The sequence below is a fragment of the Vitis riparia genome, chromosome 15, assembly GCF_004353265.1.
Source record: "Vitis riparia cultivar Riparia Gloire de Montpellier isolate 1030 chromosome 15, EGFV_Vit.rip_1.0, whole genome shotgun sequence".
Lineage (NCBI taxonomy): Eukaryota > Viridiplantae > Streptophyta > Magnoliopsida > Vitales > Vitaceae > Vitis > Vitis riparia.
Window position 1 is genome coordinate 3,518,116 of NC_048445.1, and position 18,150 is coordinate 3,536,265.

At 29.9% G+C, this 18,150-nt stretch overlaps 1 protein-coding gene across 1 annotated transcript; it reads right to left on the minus strand.

Moving 5' to 3' along the window:
• Window positions 1–236: 236 nt before the first annotated feature.
• Window positions 237–6,371, minus strand: LOC117932228 (WD repeat-containing protein YMR102C-like). Its single transcript, XM_034853359.1, has 9 exons — window positions 6,171–6,371; window positions 4,523–5,778; window positions 4,347–4,437; window positions 4,088–4,245; window positions 3,943–3,994; window positions 2,672–2,751; window positions 2,480–2,573; window positions 1,574–2,176; window positions 237–1,467 (listed from the first exon to the last, which is right to left on the minus strand). Exons 2-9 carry the CDS (start codon window positions 5,696–5,698, stop codon window positions 1,430–1,432), a joined length of 2,292 nt encoding a protein of 763 aa, XP_034709250.1. The 5' UTR covers window positions 5,699–5,778; window positions 6,171–6,371; the 3' UTR covers window positions 237–1,429.
• Between the last annotated feature and the right edge of the window lie 11,779 nt (window positions 6,372–18,150).

An 18,150-nucleotide genomic window follows, 5' to 3' on the forward strand; every position in this document is an offset into this window, starting at 1 on the left:
AGTAGCAGCTGGTGGTAAAAGGATAGACTCAAAGGTTAGAAACCTTCATTGGGACCTCTGCTGTGAATTTTCACCCAACACCCTAGGCTGATGATATCCATCTCTTCAGTGTGATGTTAAAACTATGATACCACTTAATTTACATGTCAACCTAACAAGTAATGGCAAATTCAACCAAACAAGGGTGGTCATTTCAGATAAGGAGTGTGGCAGGAATAAATAATAAGAGTCAGAAATCTCAATGAAGTGTGGAGGTACATATATTATGGGACTAAGTATAATTTGAGGCTGTCCCTACACCGATGTAGTAACAAAAAAATTTCCTTTCCAGGAGTATATTACAATTGCATCGATATATATTAAGAGAAATGCTTTTTTCTCATTAAGAAATCTTGAGAACCGAAAGCATCTAAATATAACCAAAAATGAAAGTACAAGCTTGAAAATTCAATTAGAGAGACAAATTAGGAAGTACCTCCAAGACAGGCAGAGGGTTAAGGGCTTGAGGGCTTGAGGTAAGCTATATCATCCTCAATGCCCGAGACGTGAAGATCCTCCTCCCAGATCAAAAGATTAGGAAGTATCTCCAAGACAGGCAGGGTTAAGGGCTTGAGGGCTTGAGGGCTTGAGGGCTTGAGGTAAGCTATATCATCCTCAATGCCCAAGACGTGAAGATCCTCCTCCCAGATCAAAAGATTAGGATGGCAAGATAAACTGAAATTCCCAGTGCATAGCTCCATCACACAGGCTAATCACCGACTTGAAAATGGTGCGCAAAGCTCCATCACACCAACTAAACGATTTGAAAATGCCACTATCCCACTTTGTCAGTGCAGGCAACAGGCAATGCACCGACATAAAAGTCCAAAAGAGGGTAATGCGCCACTTGGCAGGCAAGCAAGCCAATTATTCAACCATCCAACATATCACGAAAGGTGAAGATCCCACCAATTTTCCTGAATTAACTACCAAACACTAGCTTCCCTTCCACCACACCATTTTAGCAAGTGAATCCCCCTCTGTCCCAATGACCTCAATTATGCACAAATATATAAACCGCAAGTGGGCCTTCTAGATGTGACCCTCCGGTTCTTTTCAGGCTTGCAGCCATTAACTTCTCTAGGCAAATAAATTAAAGAATGGTATAATTACACTGGATAAGAAATCCAGTCAAAAACTAACCAGTGCCATTTGCTGACAGGCAACTGAACTTCACAATGAATGGAACAATTCTATCCCTGTTGAAGTTTTATCCCCTTGCAGTACACCTTCACGTCTTTGCTGGCCCACCAAAGAACCAAGATGTCTCTCACATCTTATCATATGCCGTCTTATCTGATGCACGTGCATACAATGTACTAGGACATGACCGGCTGTGGCAGTGGATGCTGCTGAAATCGAGTCTTCCATTTTGCAAAATCAGTCAACATTAAATAATTTTTGGCCGCCATTTCTGGTTTGACATTGCTGCACACAGAATGATGTGATCCCATATTTGGCCAAAATCAGTGACAAATTCCAATAGGAATGATCTCTTTAAAATGTGCTAAGGCTGCCTCAGTGGTTTACTTACGAATTGGTAGTCCATAATTCTGGAATGACCTAATCCTCCCATCCCAGCCAGCTGTTACAATCACCAATCCCCATGCATTAGGAGAACCAAACATGCTCTGGCAAGATGTTTTCAGAAACTTGCACTGAGATTTGCACATTGCAGATGATACAACCAGTGAGCTGGGAGTGAGAAGCTTCTCCTCTGGCCAGGTTGCAGATCCCTTGGGCAAAGACTCTGAGAAAAATCCATGGCCCACAGAGAAATGATCAGGGGAAGAAAATGGCAATATGGTACTTGAGCTCTCACCCAAGTGGCATTGATGTGGTTTATTTTCTGGGTCAGACCTAGGCAGGTTTACAGAAAGCTTAGGAGATGGAAATGCTCCAGATATATTTGAGAAAATAGAGTTTCCACATGTTGCCCCACACCAAGGTATGGCAACTGAAGCATTGTTTGAGAAGAAGCGCTCACAAGACCAATTGTTCTTTGCTTGAGAATGCACTGGTACATCCTGGCTGATGCAGTTCCACACATAGACATTAGAATCCTCACTTGCTGAAACTATGTGCATTCCATCTGAGGTGAATGATGCAGATATCTGACTTCCTGCATTACGGAGGCCTAAATACAGAGGCAGAAATATCAGAAATAAAGAACAATGTTAAACAATTCAGATTTTAAGACAGAACATAAGAAAATAATGCACCATAAATTAATGGCCTGATAGATTTTCTCTGTTTTCAAGATAAGAACCGCAGATTCCAAAATTCTGGATTTGATATTCCAGTAATTGTACATGTTAACAAGGACAGTCAAGGAATTGCAAGATATGGAATGTTCAAGAAAGAAAAAATTTACGGTTGTTGTGGCCTTTATGTAGGCAACCAACATAGAACTTATCAAATCAAGGGAACAATCACCCACCTCGGTATTTGCAGATCACATCAACCCCATCTAGGATTCTAACTTGTGAATCTGCAGATGTGACCATTAATTTGCTTGGGTCGCTTGGAGAAAACTGGTGAGTGGAAAGCAAAACATTATGAGAATTTCAAATATAAAATAAATCCTCAATAATGAAGGACAAGGACAAGAAACAAATGAAAGGCGCGATACCTGAAAGCCTGTTATCCTCTTGAATGGGGACTTCTTCTTACCCTGTAAGCATATTAGAGCATGCAGTTGTAGACGATTATCTGATCCATAAAAAGAGAGCAGTTAGCACTCTCCAAGGTAATGCTCCCCTGTCATATATAATAAATCATCTTTCATACAGAGATCCAATTTGGGATATTGAGCAACCATTGTAACTCAAAAGAGACAAGCTGAAACTGATATATCAGAAATTAATTAGTCCTTTTTTATGCAGATGATTGTCAAAGTAAACTTTATTCTCCAGTGAGTTTCATAGAACTTGGGCAACAGTTATATGTATATATATACACACACACAGAAAATTACAACTAAACCAGTTGTAACTGATTGGATTATGATACATGGATATGAAACATTGAGGTCCTGTTAAAAGGAAAAAAAAAGGAGGCCTAAAGAAGGGAAGATCCCATAGACTGACATCTCATGTATGGATTGAATTATTTGGTTCTTCAACATTTGTATTTCAAATTTTCCACCCTTCTGAAATATAATCATGTCAACTCCAGCAATAAAGTACTCTTTTAAGCTTGATGGCATTCCAGTGACGAATTAACAGTGTTTGGGCATTTCATCACAGATCAGTACACTGCAGCAAGCAAGCAATAAAACGCAGAACACATATCGATAACTAGTGAAATTTCCATTAGCAATTCATCCCTATAATTTTTTGTGTTTCTTTTTTGGTTTTCATAGAGTTATATTACCAAAATCAACAAACAAATCAATGAACTTATCCACAGGACAAATAGGCCAATTTTGATACCAACACATGCCTAATCATGGCAATAAGAGGGCTCCAAAGTTAAATTCACCAGCATTATTTAGCATATCATTTACCAAAAGGAAAATGAAAATAGATGCATATCAATAAGAATATCCTCTGAATCTGGCCCACAGAGCTGGATATCACTTTTGAAAATGTAAAAGGAAAGGTTTTAAGTTTTTGTCTAAGATTCGATTTTTATCTTGGTCTAACATTGGAAACAAAAATCCAGCAATATCAAATTTTATCAAAACCTCATTAAGAAATTTTCTAAATTTGATGAGGACAAACAATTAAAGATATCAAATAGCATAAGCTCTGTACAATAACCAGCAATTCAACAATAAAACAATGCTAGCAAGCATAGAGATTTATTTATACCCTAAGGCATCTCAATTTGCACTAACAAAGATTCCAGTAAACATGCAATTGGCTACTGTAAGAGGTCTCTGTGAAACCGACCACATACCTGATGCATCATAAAAGCGACAATTGCCAGTCATGGAGCCAACTATTACGCCCTGCAAGAATAGGAGATAGCACACTCAAAATCCCTTCTGATTTCTGATGCTACTTACCATTTCAACAAAGAGGCAACACAAGAAAACACCAACCTTTCCATCAGGGCGATAACACACGGCTGTGACTATTTCTGTTATATCAGTCCAATCAACAACTTGACCACCAGGGATTTCCCAGATGCGTACTTTTCCATCTATGGAACCACTTATGAAGTAATTATCATCCACAGGATTGAACTGAACACATGTAACTGTATCACAGAAAGACCAAGCAATAAGGAGGGGTAGAAAACTGATATCTCTGTAACCATACATGCATGACAAAGAGATGCAGTAGCAGAAAAAGGCTTACCATAATTATTGTGGGAAAAAACTTTAAGGCATTGGTTACATCCCACTTGCCACAGGCGAACAGTTTTATCAACGGAGGACGACAGAAGATACTGCACAAAATAAAATCTTAATGAGAAGCCCAATTCATTAAGGTAGAATAAAAGAAATAAGTCAATATGCTATGCAACAACAAACCTTATTCTTAGACCACGAGATATCCAGGACCTCACCACAGTGCCCATGGAATTCATGGAGTGGTTTCTCCAATATCTGAAAAACTTTCTGAGGAAAAATGACACAGGCTGCATCTAATGATTTCCTCAAAGTTTTTAGTTTACCCTTTTTCTCTTTATCTGCATGGATGGGGACTAATTCAGAAAGATGATTTAATGTGAAGTATGCATATGAACAATCAACATCTGGAGCGTCAAACCCATCCGATCTCTCTGACTCTGTCACCAGCCATACACGTACAACTCTATCTTCACCAGCACTCCCCAGGTACTGCCCATCAGGACTGAACTTCATTGTTAGGATTGAACCCTCATGAGCCACAAAATCTTGCCCCATATAAAGAGCTGATAATTCCTTGGATCGCCTCCTGTAAGGACGAACTTTAACGGTTTGAGACTTGGTCCCAAGAATAGGATATGGACCATTTGGCTTAAATTTACCAACTTCAATTGGACAATTCGCAATGCAGGCCACAGCGCCTAATCTCCTCCACCACCCCCTCCTGCAACGCTTTGCTGCCTCCACAGGATTGCAAGCCTTTTCAACTTCTTTTCGCATCATTTTCTGTACCAGAGGGGACAGTCCAAGAGTTCTCTCAAACTCTTCAATAGTAACCACCCGGTTTGAACCAACTTCACGGAGTCTACTCAGCGTGCCGTACTGCCCCAGTTCATCTACAATAAACTCCCTCCCATCATCCAAACTCCTAATTCTACAGAACAAATTCTCCTCCAATGACCCACCCAAGAAATCTTGAGCATCACTAGGCCAGCACATAGAAGACTGACTCGATGAAAACCCATCATCAGAACTCGACATTCCTAGAATAGCCCCACTGTTTTCTGTAATTCTATCAATCTCGCCCTTCAATTCCGCAGAAACCAATTCTTCAGGGACTTCACGCACCACATGATCTACCCCCAATCCCATCCATTTTAGGAACTTAGTACGTCTTTCCCGAATGCTTTCTGGGTTCTTAATCCAAACCTCACACCCGAAACTGCCAGATACAAAATCAGTGTTCCTCCACTCAGAATCGAGATTCTCCTGGCAATCCGAGCCAGAATCGGACACCGAAGTTATGTCTTCCCGAGTGTCAAAGAATTGATCCTCTTCTTCACTCAAACTCCCCATCATTTACTAGGAGAAAAACCCATGAACTCACACACCCCCACAAATGTCAATCTTCCAAAACCCTAGGTCATGTCCCAAACTCCCTACACCATAAAACAACAAAATATTAAAAACCCACAAACAAATAACAAAAACCCACGATCACTCCATTATCAAAACCCACAAACTTTGAACCCAAAAACACAGATCCCAATTCAGACCCATTGAACCTGGCAATATATAATTTCTAAAAACGAACAATTTTGAACCAAACCCTAATCCCAAAACGACAATCTACACACAGATCAGAGACAAAGGAATACCAACGTATTTAATCAATTGTCCGAGCATGCACAAATCAAAAATGATGCAACCAATCAGAATAACATAAATTGAGGCACTAATGAGATAAATAAAGAAATAAATAACAACAATAATAAATAACTAAAAAGGAAAACAAAAAAAAAAAACCATTTTGTGGCAAGAGTTGGCACACCTGGGGCTCTGATGAAAAGTCCGTCTAACCCCAAAGATACTAAGAATTGAAATGCAAATTGAAATTTGCATCGATATTTCCAGCTCTGCAAGTGGGCTTTTGTTTCTCTCTCTTTCTCTCATCAGAGGAATGAGAGAGAAAACAAAATCATTATTAAAAAAGCAAGGAAGAAGGAGAGAGAGAGGGGGGGTGGTGGTGGGGGGAGAGAGATATCTCGAGAGGAGCGAAGAATGGACCGAGAAACGAGATTTCGAGAGAGGAGGGGAGAGGTGAGTTCGTGTGACCACTGTACTGTTGCTGCCTCTCTCTCCCTTTCATTAATTACTATTTCACCCCCCTACAGATTTTCACTTTCTTCTTCCCTTTTTCTTTTTTATTTCTTTTTTAAAATATTCCTCATAAAGAAATGACTTGAATTTGCTTTTACCACTAAAAGAAATGCTACTTCACAAAAATTATTTTCAATTAGTTTGGAAAAACATTTAAAGATGTCATTAATATTACATTCAAATGCAATATATATATATATATATATATATATATATATATATATATATATATATATATAATAACGATACATGTGATTAGTGTTATAATCTTGTAGTATAATTTTATTTATTTATTATAAATATTTAATGTATTTCAAGTCTGTCTAATAGTGACTCAACTTAAAAAGTATTTCTAAAAAAAAAATATTTGACAAAATTTACCAAACATTAAAATTCTCTTGTACTATTTTCTAAAAAAATATTTGACATATAATTCTCTTAAAAATATTTTTTAAAAAAATACATGTATTAAAAATGATTTAATTAAAAACATTGTTATGCACACTCTTATAGTCAAAAGCATTTCTATTATTAGATGTCATAATTTTTTATTAACCTTTTTTCCTTTTTTATAATTTTAATAAAACTATTAAAAAGTTAAAAATGTTATCAAGACAATTGCAATGATATAAAATTACTATAATGTCCCTATATATATGTATAAATTTTCACCAAACCTTGAGATAATAGCTAATTAGTTCTAATTTGAAAGAATTAAATGTACAAATTATTTGTCCCACAAAAAAAAAAAAAAAGTTTAGAAAAATAAAGAAAAAAAAAATCAAAATAAATACAAAGTAAATGTAGAATTCTAATAGAGTATTAGAAATATTTGAATTATTCAACTCATAAGAAGAAAAAATAGAATTGAACGAGTTTTGGGTGATTGTTGTCATGGGGCATTTTCCATATATTTCTTATAAAATAATGATTTGAAAAGATTTTTTCAAATTAAGTATTAATGATTATTTTATTCTTTAACATTATTCAATCACAAAGTGGATTTTTTTTTTCTACTTAAAATATATATATATATACCTTAAAAATAATTGAAGATAATGGAGTGTGGTCATGATATGATACTTAATGCCAAATGCCAAGGCAAATGGATTGAACATTAGGGTTAGGTAAAGGAAAGCTAGAATCATGGTAGGTTTCTTTTTGGTGATTTATGTAAATTCCCATTGGTTTTGGTTTTTTTTTTTTTATTCTTACTATTTTGGGGTAAACAAAAGAGAATTAAAAAGGACAAGGTGTGTAAAGAAAATGACTAGTGGGTGTTGGGGTCAAATGTGGGCTCTTGTGGGCCAAGTGGGGTTGGTGACTCCTCTGGTTTTGACTATGACCATATGACCTTATGACCTTATGACCTTATGACCATGGCCTTTTCTACATTGACGGCATTGACCTTTGTATTAATTATATCTGAACATTTGAATAGGATAAATACAATGTCTAGAAAGAGAAAATTCTAAGTGACATATTAAGAAAATGCTAAGTTAAAGAAGTTGTATTTAACTTCTAGAAAGAGAAAATTCTAAATTGTATTTATCAAACTTCCTATCTAAGTCATTGCTCATGGATAATGATACATTTTGGCGTATGATACCACACAACCCAAGAGAGAATAGAATATAAGAGGAAAAAAAATGTAAATAAACTAAAAGAAAAGAAAAAAAAAGTGAAAATATTTCTAATTTGAGAAATGTATTGCTACTTTGTTGTCAAGGGCTTTTTAGGCAATGCACTTACCCTACCACTCCTTAATCATTTTCAACAAATATTTTCAATCATTTATTATAAATATAACTTGGGGTATATAAAAAATAAATGGTTTTTTAATAGATAAATTAAAATTAATTCAAATAAACTATGTATATAGGTGAAGAAAAAAAAATGGTAAATGCAATAACTAAAGAAAATTTGAATGATCAAATATTTATTTCTAATTTTTGCTAATAAGATATTTTTTACTATTTTTTTTTTTTTTTAAACACATAATGTAATTCAAACGAAAGATTATGCCACATCATACTGATATGATACATTGAAAATATTGAATACTTAATATAAAAAGTAATAAAAGGTTATCTTTGTTTATCAAAATGGAAATAAAATATATTTAAAATTAATAAATTATTTATATATACTTTTTTAAATTTATTTTTTAAATTTATTTTATTTATTTTTTATCTTCTGGGTAAAGATTAAATAATTTTAAAAACATAAAATTTTTATTAATTTTTATTATATTTTATTTTCTTTTGTATGCTTCACAATGAAATCAAATATTAAAAAAATTGTGAAAATGTAGCAATATTCTAATATTTATCAAATGGGGTTGTAGTTGAAAATTGATTGAGTCATAGGACAAAATGCTTGAAGAAAAGCATTTGGTAGTAGAGATGAGGAGAATAGGCTAAAAATAGCAATAACAAAAAGATAAATTAAAAAAAAAGGTGGGGGAGAAGGAGGTAGGGATGTTTTGCACATGAGAGGCATGATTGTGTGTGAAAAAATATTATATTCAAATCATGTCTTTGTTATTATTGGTTAACTATATATCAATAATACATAACCCCACTTAGCCCAACCGCATTGTATGTGCCATCAACCTTTTTCTTTTGGGAGGTTTGTGGGCTTATATTCTTACACATATTCATGGATCACAAAATGTTGTGGCAATGTCATCATATGTCAACATTATTTTATTTATTTATTTATTTATTTATTTTTGTGAATATAAATCTCAAATTTGATGGATCACAAAAAATACAACTACTATCTCAAATTTTAAAAAATTTAAAATAAATATTAAGGACTTAAGGTAAATCAATAGTTTTTACATAAGATTTTTTACTTTATATTTAAAAAAATGTTCTTAATTTTTTATATGAATTGTATATAGACAGTGATATTTTGTTGTGTCATTTATGCTCAAGGCACATAATTGAAAGCTACAAACATGGGAATCATGAATAAAATATAAGTAGAAGATCTTTGCTCAATATTTCTAATTTGGAATAAAATAAAATACTATAAGGTTGTGTTTGGTTTTCAAAAAGTTTGAAGGAAAATGCAAGTAAAATAAAATACAAGGGAAATAAAATAAAGAGAAAAATTAGAAAAAAAAAGTGAAAAACAATTTAAAAAAATAGATTTAAAATTAATAAATTATTTTTATATATTACTTTAAGTTTTTTTTTTCAAGAACTATATATAAATTAAATTATTTAAAAATATACAAATATATTAATAATTTTAATTATATTTAATTTTTATTCACATTTTTCTTCATAGTGAAGCCAAACATGAATATATATATATATATATATATATATATATATATATTTTTTTTTTTTTTTTTCTTAACATTTTTTTCTTTCCCCGCTACTTTCCAAGAATTGATCATGGCCTAAATTTTTTTGAAAGTTATAGCTAAAGAATAAGATATAAAAAATTGTTAAGACATGGAAGGAAGAAAGGCCTGTAGATTATTATAGGAGCATTAATTCTTATTAGACAAAATCTCTTTGACATACTAAAAAATAATTCTTATTTGTTTTTATTAGGTAATACTAATTATGCAAAATTCTCTAATACTACATAATACATTAGTATATATTTTTATTTTAAAAAAAATCTATATGATTAGGGGTAACAAAGTTTAATATGATTCGCTAACGCGACATGAACCCAACACGCTTTTCATAAGTTTAAGTTGAGTACAAATAAGTTTGGATTAAATTAGTATCCACTTGTATAACCCATTTAATAAATATATAATTTTTTTTGTCAATCTAAATAACGTGAATTTGAGCCGAATTTATCCATCTAATAATCTCGTTATTAAATTAATTACATCTAAATTATTTAATCTATATTTGACTTATTTTAAATTTATTTTTAAATAAATAAGTCAATTGAATCATAAACAAATTTGGTTGAGATATTAATCATATACATATATACTATTCAACTCAATCTGATTATTAAATTAAAAAACCTAATTATTAAATAGGCTAAATAGGTTATATGATATATTACCTATTTAATAATTAGATAATATTAGGATTTATGTTTCCGACACAATTACCATTTATGTCGGGTTTAAGTTGAGCTCTGTACTAGAATATCTAGATTTTGACACAATATGAAAACGACCCACTAACACATATTGTCACCCCCATATATTATATATTATTATTTTGACTACAAAAGTATGTTAAACACCTTATTACTTTCCGGTCTCAAGAAACCTAAAATAAGGTTAGTTTGCTTTGTTTTTTCCCCATCAAATTTGCTTGTTTTCACCGAACATAAAATAGAAGAAGAAGAAAAGTCTACAAAAGGTTTGCTTCTTTTCTCTTTTTGGCCAAAATTCACAAGAAAATATCAATATCACACTGATTTACACAATCATTGAATACCCTAGGCATGAAAATGATGTTTTAATTCACCCTAATCTTCCACAAATGGTGTTTGATTTTTCTAGGGAGCCAACCACACATTCAAATGCCACTACTAGTGACCCTAAATCTTTCTTAAAGTAGAAATCCCCTTAATGGGTCCCAAGTTTTAGCATCAAATAAAGTGTATAATTGTCTCAAAATAACTTAAAAAGATTAGGGTGCATCTTCATGAACATGACAGCTTATTGTTCTTAACCACTAGACCAGGTTCTCCTAATGGTTGACTTTGTCTTGGTTTTTATTTATTCTGACAACATGGAAATCACACATCCACGTGTTCACTTTCTTGATTAGTGGCCCTTCTAATGCCAACTAGTTTCCCTCTTTGATTTTAAACAAAATGTGTTAAGAAAAAGGACAATTATGGCATCATCAAAGTGCCATTAAGTATAAAATATAAATTTTCTATAATATAAAAAAAAAACTACTTTTCATTATATACTTATTGTATACATATTATGGTAGATTTTGTTAAAGTTTGGTAATCCCAAATTTTATTCGAACTTGAAAAGTTCACGGTAATAAAATTATAATTATGAAATTTTTGAAAGGTCGATCCAATCTCGTAACCCATCATTGATTTTGTTAAGGGTATAGTTTTCGGCTTATGATGATCATGTTTTTGCAATAATCATTCGTAATTCTCCCATTTTGTACCAATTTTTTATATATTGGATTTCCTTTTATTTTACACTTAGTTTTTCTTGTTTAAGGTTTTCCATGTAAATCTATCTGTTATTATTACGTTTTTTTTATTATTATTGTCTATTCTCGTCGTTGTGTAATAATTTCATTATAGTTTTTTATTTTTATTTTTATATATATTTTTTTATTATGTTTTATAGGTAAGTTTCTCACCCTTAAATATATAAATTTTATTCAATGGTCTAAATTTAATTATACATATAAAAAACTTGGATTAAAAATTTAGTATCATATTAAAAAAATATTATAAAATTTTTCGATACAATAAAATATCTTATCCTTATTCTTACATTAGGGTTTTTCTAAAAAGCTAAAATTTATTATTTAATTAAAATTATTTAAAACTTGGATAAAACCTTCTTTAAAATTTATTAGCATTACAAACTATTGATATAATTTATTTTTATTTAAAAAAAAAAGAAAAAAGAAAAAAGAAAATGATTCGAAACCCTGATTGAAAAGGAAGTAATTTATTAGAGCATCTATGCTAATTAAATTATATTTAATTGAGCGTCCGCATGTGTACACCTTTGTTTTATAATTCTTGTCCAACCCATTTATAAAATAATGCATGCTAATATTTTTTTTAAGGTGTGATTGAGTCATTGATTACGTAATCTTCTTACTTATGTAGTACCATTTTTTGCATCTAAATTTAATTAAAAATAATAAAAAAGAATTCATCCAAAATTACAAATCTTGTAATGATGTGAACGTAACTTCCATCCTCTACTACTCACATGTAAGAAATTAAGATCTTAGTTGAGGAATTTATAGAAACTAATACTAAATAAATAAATAAAAATTCAATTGTGTGATGATATGGACAAAGTTTTGTATTATATGTTACTTAGATGTTTTTATGTTTGGTTTTGGAAAGAAAATTAAATATAATTAAAATTAATTGGAAATTTATGTATTTTTAAATAATTTAATTTGTATATAATAAAAAATAAATAAAAATTATTATTATTTTAATAAGATTTAACTTGATTATGATTTTATTATAAATTAAATTTATAAAATTTTATACAATAAAAATAAAGCATTATTTTTTTTAATATTTTATCAAACATTCTTATTTTTGAAAAATAATTAAAAGCTGTTTTTCTATTCTATATTTTAAAAACAAGTTTTAAAAAATGCAAAAGAGGTTTAGAGTGTGTTTGGTAATGATTTTAAGAAGTGTTTTTATTTATTTATTTATTTATTTTTATGTTTGAAAGATGAAAATTTTTAAGTGTTAAAAAAATTAGAAACACTTTCTAAATTACTGTACACTCTTAATCTTTCTTAGATTTTTGCATGGATTTTTAATGAATGATATTTTGTTTTTCTAAATTAATTTCATAATCAAAGAGTAGAAAAGTTATTATCTTGAGATGATTATTATTTTGATGATAAAAATCTATCAAGAAAGCAAATCGAGATGATATTGGCATAGCCCTTTTAACTTATATCATTTAAATATTACTAAAGCTTGAATTGATGTAAATTTTATATTTCTTAGATTTTACATGCATTTTAATTTATCTATAATATATTTGATGATACGAAAATTATATTTAATTTTTGAAAGATAATTTTGTATTTTTTTATTATTTAATGATCTGTTTTTAATCATATAAATTTTGTTCGTTTCATGGTTTTAATACGTATCTACAAAATTAAAAGAAATTCATAATCATATAGTGTTGAACATTTCTCTTTCATTCAATGTGAAATACTACAATTATTTATTATATAGATACAACATTTTTGTTGTGTTACATGAAATTGTAGGAGTAAAACAAATAGATACCTCTTATAGAATTAAACAAATCTTCACATCAGGATTATGAATAAGTTCTGATATGATTTAAATATTATATGCCCTTTAACCGGATAATATAATTTTAACATATAGAAATGTAATTATTTTTAAATTCTTGTAGTCACCTTGTTTTAGAAGTAGCCTTAGCCGACAAATTAATTGTGAAGAATATTCATGGTAAAAAGGAAAAAAAATGAAAGAGTTAAGGCCCATAAAGTTGTGTGGGCCCAATGAAATTCTCACTTTCTTGGATTCCAAATTTCCAATGGTGGAAAAGATTTTCCCTGCGATGGGATCAAGGAAGAATCAAAATAACCAATTACGTCCCATTTGTTATCCAATTTCTGTGGTTGAAAGTTTAGAATTTCAAATCCCTTTTTCTCATGTGCGAATCCTCACATATCACATCTAATGAATGACCACCCAACCAAGAGCATTGGATTCACTTTTCTCATTTTTATTTTCTAATTTTGTTTTATTTTTAATAAATATTTCCACTTTCTAACGGATGGGGTACCTTGAGGCTAGTCATGATGACCACATTTCAAAAGGCAAAAGGAAAATGGTTTCCCATCGCTTGGAAATCTCCTACCACAAAAATTATGTAAATAGTGGTAAGTAATATCACTTGTTTTTTTTTTTTAATTGATGTAATAAATAAATTATACCTATAACAAACCCAATAAGATTTTAGAAATCTCCATAAAATAAGAGCTTGTTTGGCCGATTTAAAAATAGTTTTTATTTTTAAAACAGAAAACTATTTTTAAAATTTTTTAATATTATTTGATCATTGTTATTTTGAAACCATTTTTAAAAATAAAGTGAAATAGAGAACAATATTTAAAGAATAAATGAAAATTATTTTCAACAGTTTTAAAAACTAAAAGAAAATATGAATCATGTTTTTTTTTTTAAATTTGTTTTTAAAAACTTTTTTAAAGTTAAAGTATAAAAAATAATTTTTAAAAACAAGTTTTAAAAAATCTGGCCAAATGGGCCTATTTTTTTTTGTTTTTATATTCTACAAATAAGAAAAAAGGTTTTTGACACTATATATGTATAAATTAATTTTAACTTTGTACATGTATAAAATCACGAGGACCTCACGTTATATATGTATGAAGTGCTCTTAATTTTGTAGGCACATTTTACTTCAGAACAAGACAAAAATATCCAAAAGAATCATATCTTCAATGTATGATTCGATAATGGCATTTTCTTTTGAATTCAACTTGTACATGAAAAAGTTTCCAAGGTTTTCCCATAAAGAGAAAACTAATCAACCTTATGCAACTACCAAAAAAAAAAACATGGGATTGTCTTTTTTTCCAGAGAAAGAAGAACCATTGAACATGATAATGTGAACCTGCAGTGAGAGTGAGAGGACAAAAGGCCCATCTCCATCGCTCTTGCAGAAGATATTTCAGAAATATTATTCAGGGATCCAAATTCACTCACCATAAGAGTATTTTTGTAACCATCCATCATCCATCGATTCATTTCAATTTCCTCAAAATCTTCATCACCAAAACTTTCACATCAATGTCATAAAAGAGCTTGGTAGAACAGCTGCAAAAGCACATGCATGAACACACATTCTTTGAACCCTATTTTCATATTATTCCAAAAAAAATACGTGGTTCATCGAATGATTGCCATGATGTGCCATTGAGGGACAAAGTCTAGAGATTATATTCACATCAATGATTCATTTCTTTTGTTATTTGTGTAAGGTGAGTTCCCCCAACAAGCAAACCCTAGACATGACAATACCTCAAAAGAAGATAGTTACATTGCATGACTACGTGTTAGTCTCATGCAACACAAAAACACGATATGGACAATGATGTTCTTGTGCAAATTCGTGAGTTATTATATATGGAAAGTATGTACGTCCGTCCGCATACGAATGTACTTGAAATTAAGGGCGCAAATGCCAAGACATGCCAAGACATAATGCATACATGACATGCCTAATATGAGTAAGTGTTGAATGAGATGGAGCCATTGATTCAATCTAAATTGGATTTCGATGTAGGAGAATAGGGCAATGGAGCTAAATTAGTGACCCCATTTTTGGTGTATCCATATCACCTAGGGTTGCTTTTTCTTGATGGTTTTCAAATGATAAATATTTTGGGAAATTTAATTTTTTTTTCAAAGTTGAGATCATCATTAGAATCCATATGATGTTGAAAGACGATCGTGATCAACCAAAAACTATGACTGACTCGACTCTATTTCACCTATTATACTAGTCTTAAAAATAAGACTTTATAAGAAATAATATTATCTTTTACTTCGTCATTAAGCTTTTTAAAAGTATATATGTATATTTTTGTATTATTTTTTTTCTAAATTTAACAGAAAAAGGCTTTGAGCTACTAAAAAAACCAATGAAATTAGCTTGTAATTCCCAACTAAAAAAGGAAAAAGAAAAAACACCTTAAAGTAATTCTTTTTGGAAGATAGTGAAACTTAGGATACCATATTTTTATAATTTCTTAAATAATTAATAATATTTATAGATGATATTCCATTTGTTAAAGACAATGATGCAAAGAAACAAGCTTGAATCAATTAAATCATTTAAAGGCATGCTGGCCCAAAGCCCATTTTGAGGCCCGCAAAGAAGAATCCTTCCTCGCTTGGGCTGCAAAGTAGGCCCATTTTGTTGATCATGAGAAAGGAGCTAAGAAAGGATTTCACCTCAGCTGCACGTGTTTCTAGTAATGGATGACTTGGCGATTGTAAAGAAACTTGAGAAAGTGTGGAGCAGCGGAGTGGTCAGCAAAAGGAGGCGGCCGACGTGTACAGCACCAATGCCGTGTGTTTCACGTTAAATGCAAAATCAGACTTCAAATCGGTTAATAGTTTAAATTCAATTTTTAATTGAATAATATAAAATTTAATTTTCTTAATCAATCCTAACCCTAACCATATGCCCACTCTACTCTCTAAATTCTTTTTCTCATTATATTTAGGGATTACAAAGTGGCGTCCCAACCCCATCCATTTATTCAAATTCATTTTATTTAAAAAAAATTAATTATTTAATTATATTAAAATAAATATATTTTATAAATAATTAAAATATTATAATTTTACTAGCTCATTTTAAAACTATTATATATATATATATAAAATAGGACAATAAAAATTAAATTAATTTCATATATAATCGGATAAAGGTGACAATACCCAAATCTGACTTGAACTCATCTCGAGTTTTTTAGAAAAATCTCAAACTCGTCCCATTAGGAGGGAGGTCAAGGACTATTAAAAAAAATTTGCTCGATTATCATCCCTAATTATATTTTACTTAATTTGATGTCAAATTTTAAATTAACTAAATACAAAGTTACCATTATTTTTTAGATTACTTTTAATTACATCTTCTTTATTCAAATGTCACATAAATTATTGTTTAAATCCTTGCATGATAATTCATTTTTATACATTAATTTTATATATTAAATAAAAATAAAATTAGTAGCATATGCCAAATCCATATGACATGCAGATATAATTATAATTATGTCCCATGTAGAATAGGGGCATTGAAGTTATTATCTTAAAGTCTAAGGGTTTGTTTGTCAATATTTTCATAAAGTGTTCTTATTTATTTGGAGGTATAAAATTATATTGGAGAATTCAAATACAAAAAATGTTTTTCTCAATTTATTCTACCATGTTTCCTAATTTTTTTTAGATCCTATGAAAACTATTGATATTTGTTAAAAATAAATAAATAATTCAAAATAAATTCTCAAAACATTATTATTAATAATAAAATTATCAAATGTATTTTTTTAAATATAAAAATGATTTTCTATTTTAAAAAACGAAAAACTATTTTTAATAACAATTCCCAACCTAAAAAATTTACATTATATCTAATTTGAAAAATGGTTTTTAATTGCATTAATTTCATTCACCTCCTCTTAAGTTTTGATTAAATACATCCAACACTTATAAACTTAAAATTTCATCATATACTTCTCTTATTTTGAATGAGAGGAAACGAGTGAAAAAAAGAAAAAAAAAATTAAGGGAGATAATTAATAAAATTTCAAATTTGAGAAAATTATAGTAGAAACGGTAAAGAATGTGAATGAAATTAATACTTTTTAATTTTTTTAAAAAAATCTTTTTTATTTTCTACTTTATATATATATATATAAATGCCTTTACTTAAGATATTAATGTTTTTTCTTCTTAAAATTAATTTTAAAAATTAAGTCTGTGATCATACAATTACTGATTTTTATGAATATACTTAGAATTAATCCAATGAATTTTTCTAATAAACAAATATTCATTTATAATAATTCATAATCTAACTAAAAAAACAAACAAAATATTATATCATTCCTTTGTCTTTTATATGATTTTATCCCTTGTTATTTTCAACCTTTTTAGAAAATGATTTTTTCTTTTATTTGTGCTCTTTTTCTATTTTTGAAACCCAATTTTCTAAAAAATGAAACTGAAAAATTACTTCTTAAATATGTTGTTTATAACCTAATTTTCATTTATTCATTTAATTTTAAAAATAAAAAATAAAAACAGAAAACAGAAAACAGAAAACAGGAGCAGCGCCTTTGGTTTTCAAAAAAAATAGCTAGAGAAGACTACCCAATATTATAATTAAGAAA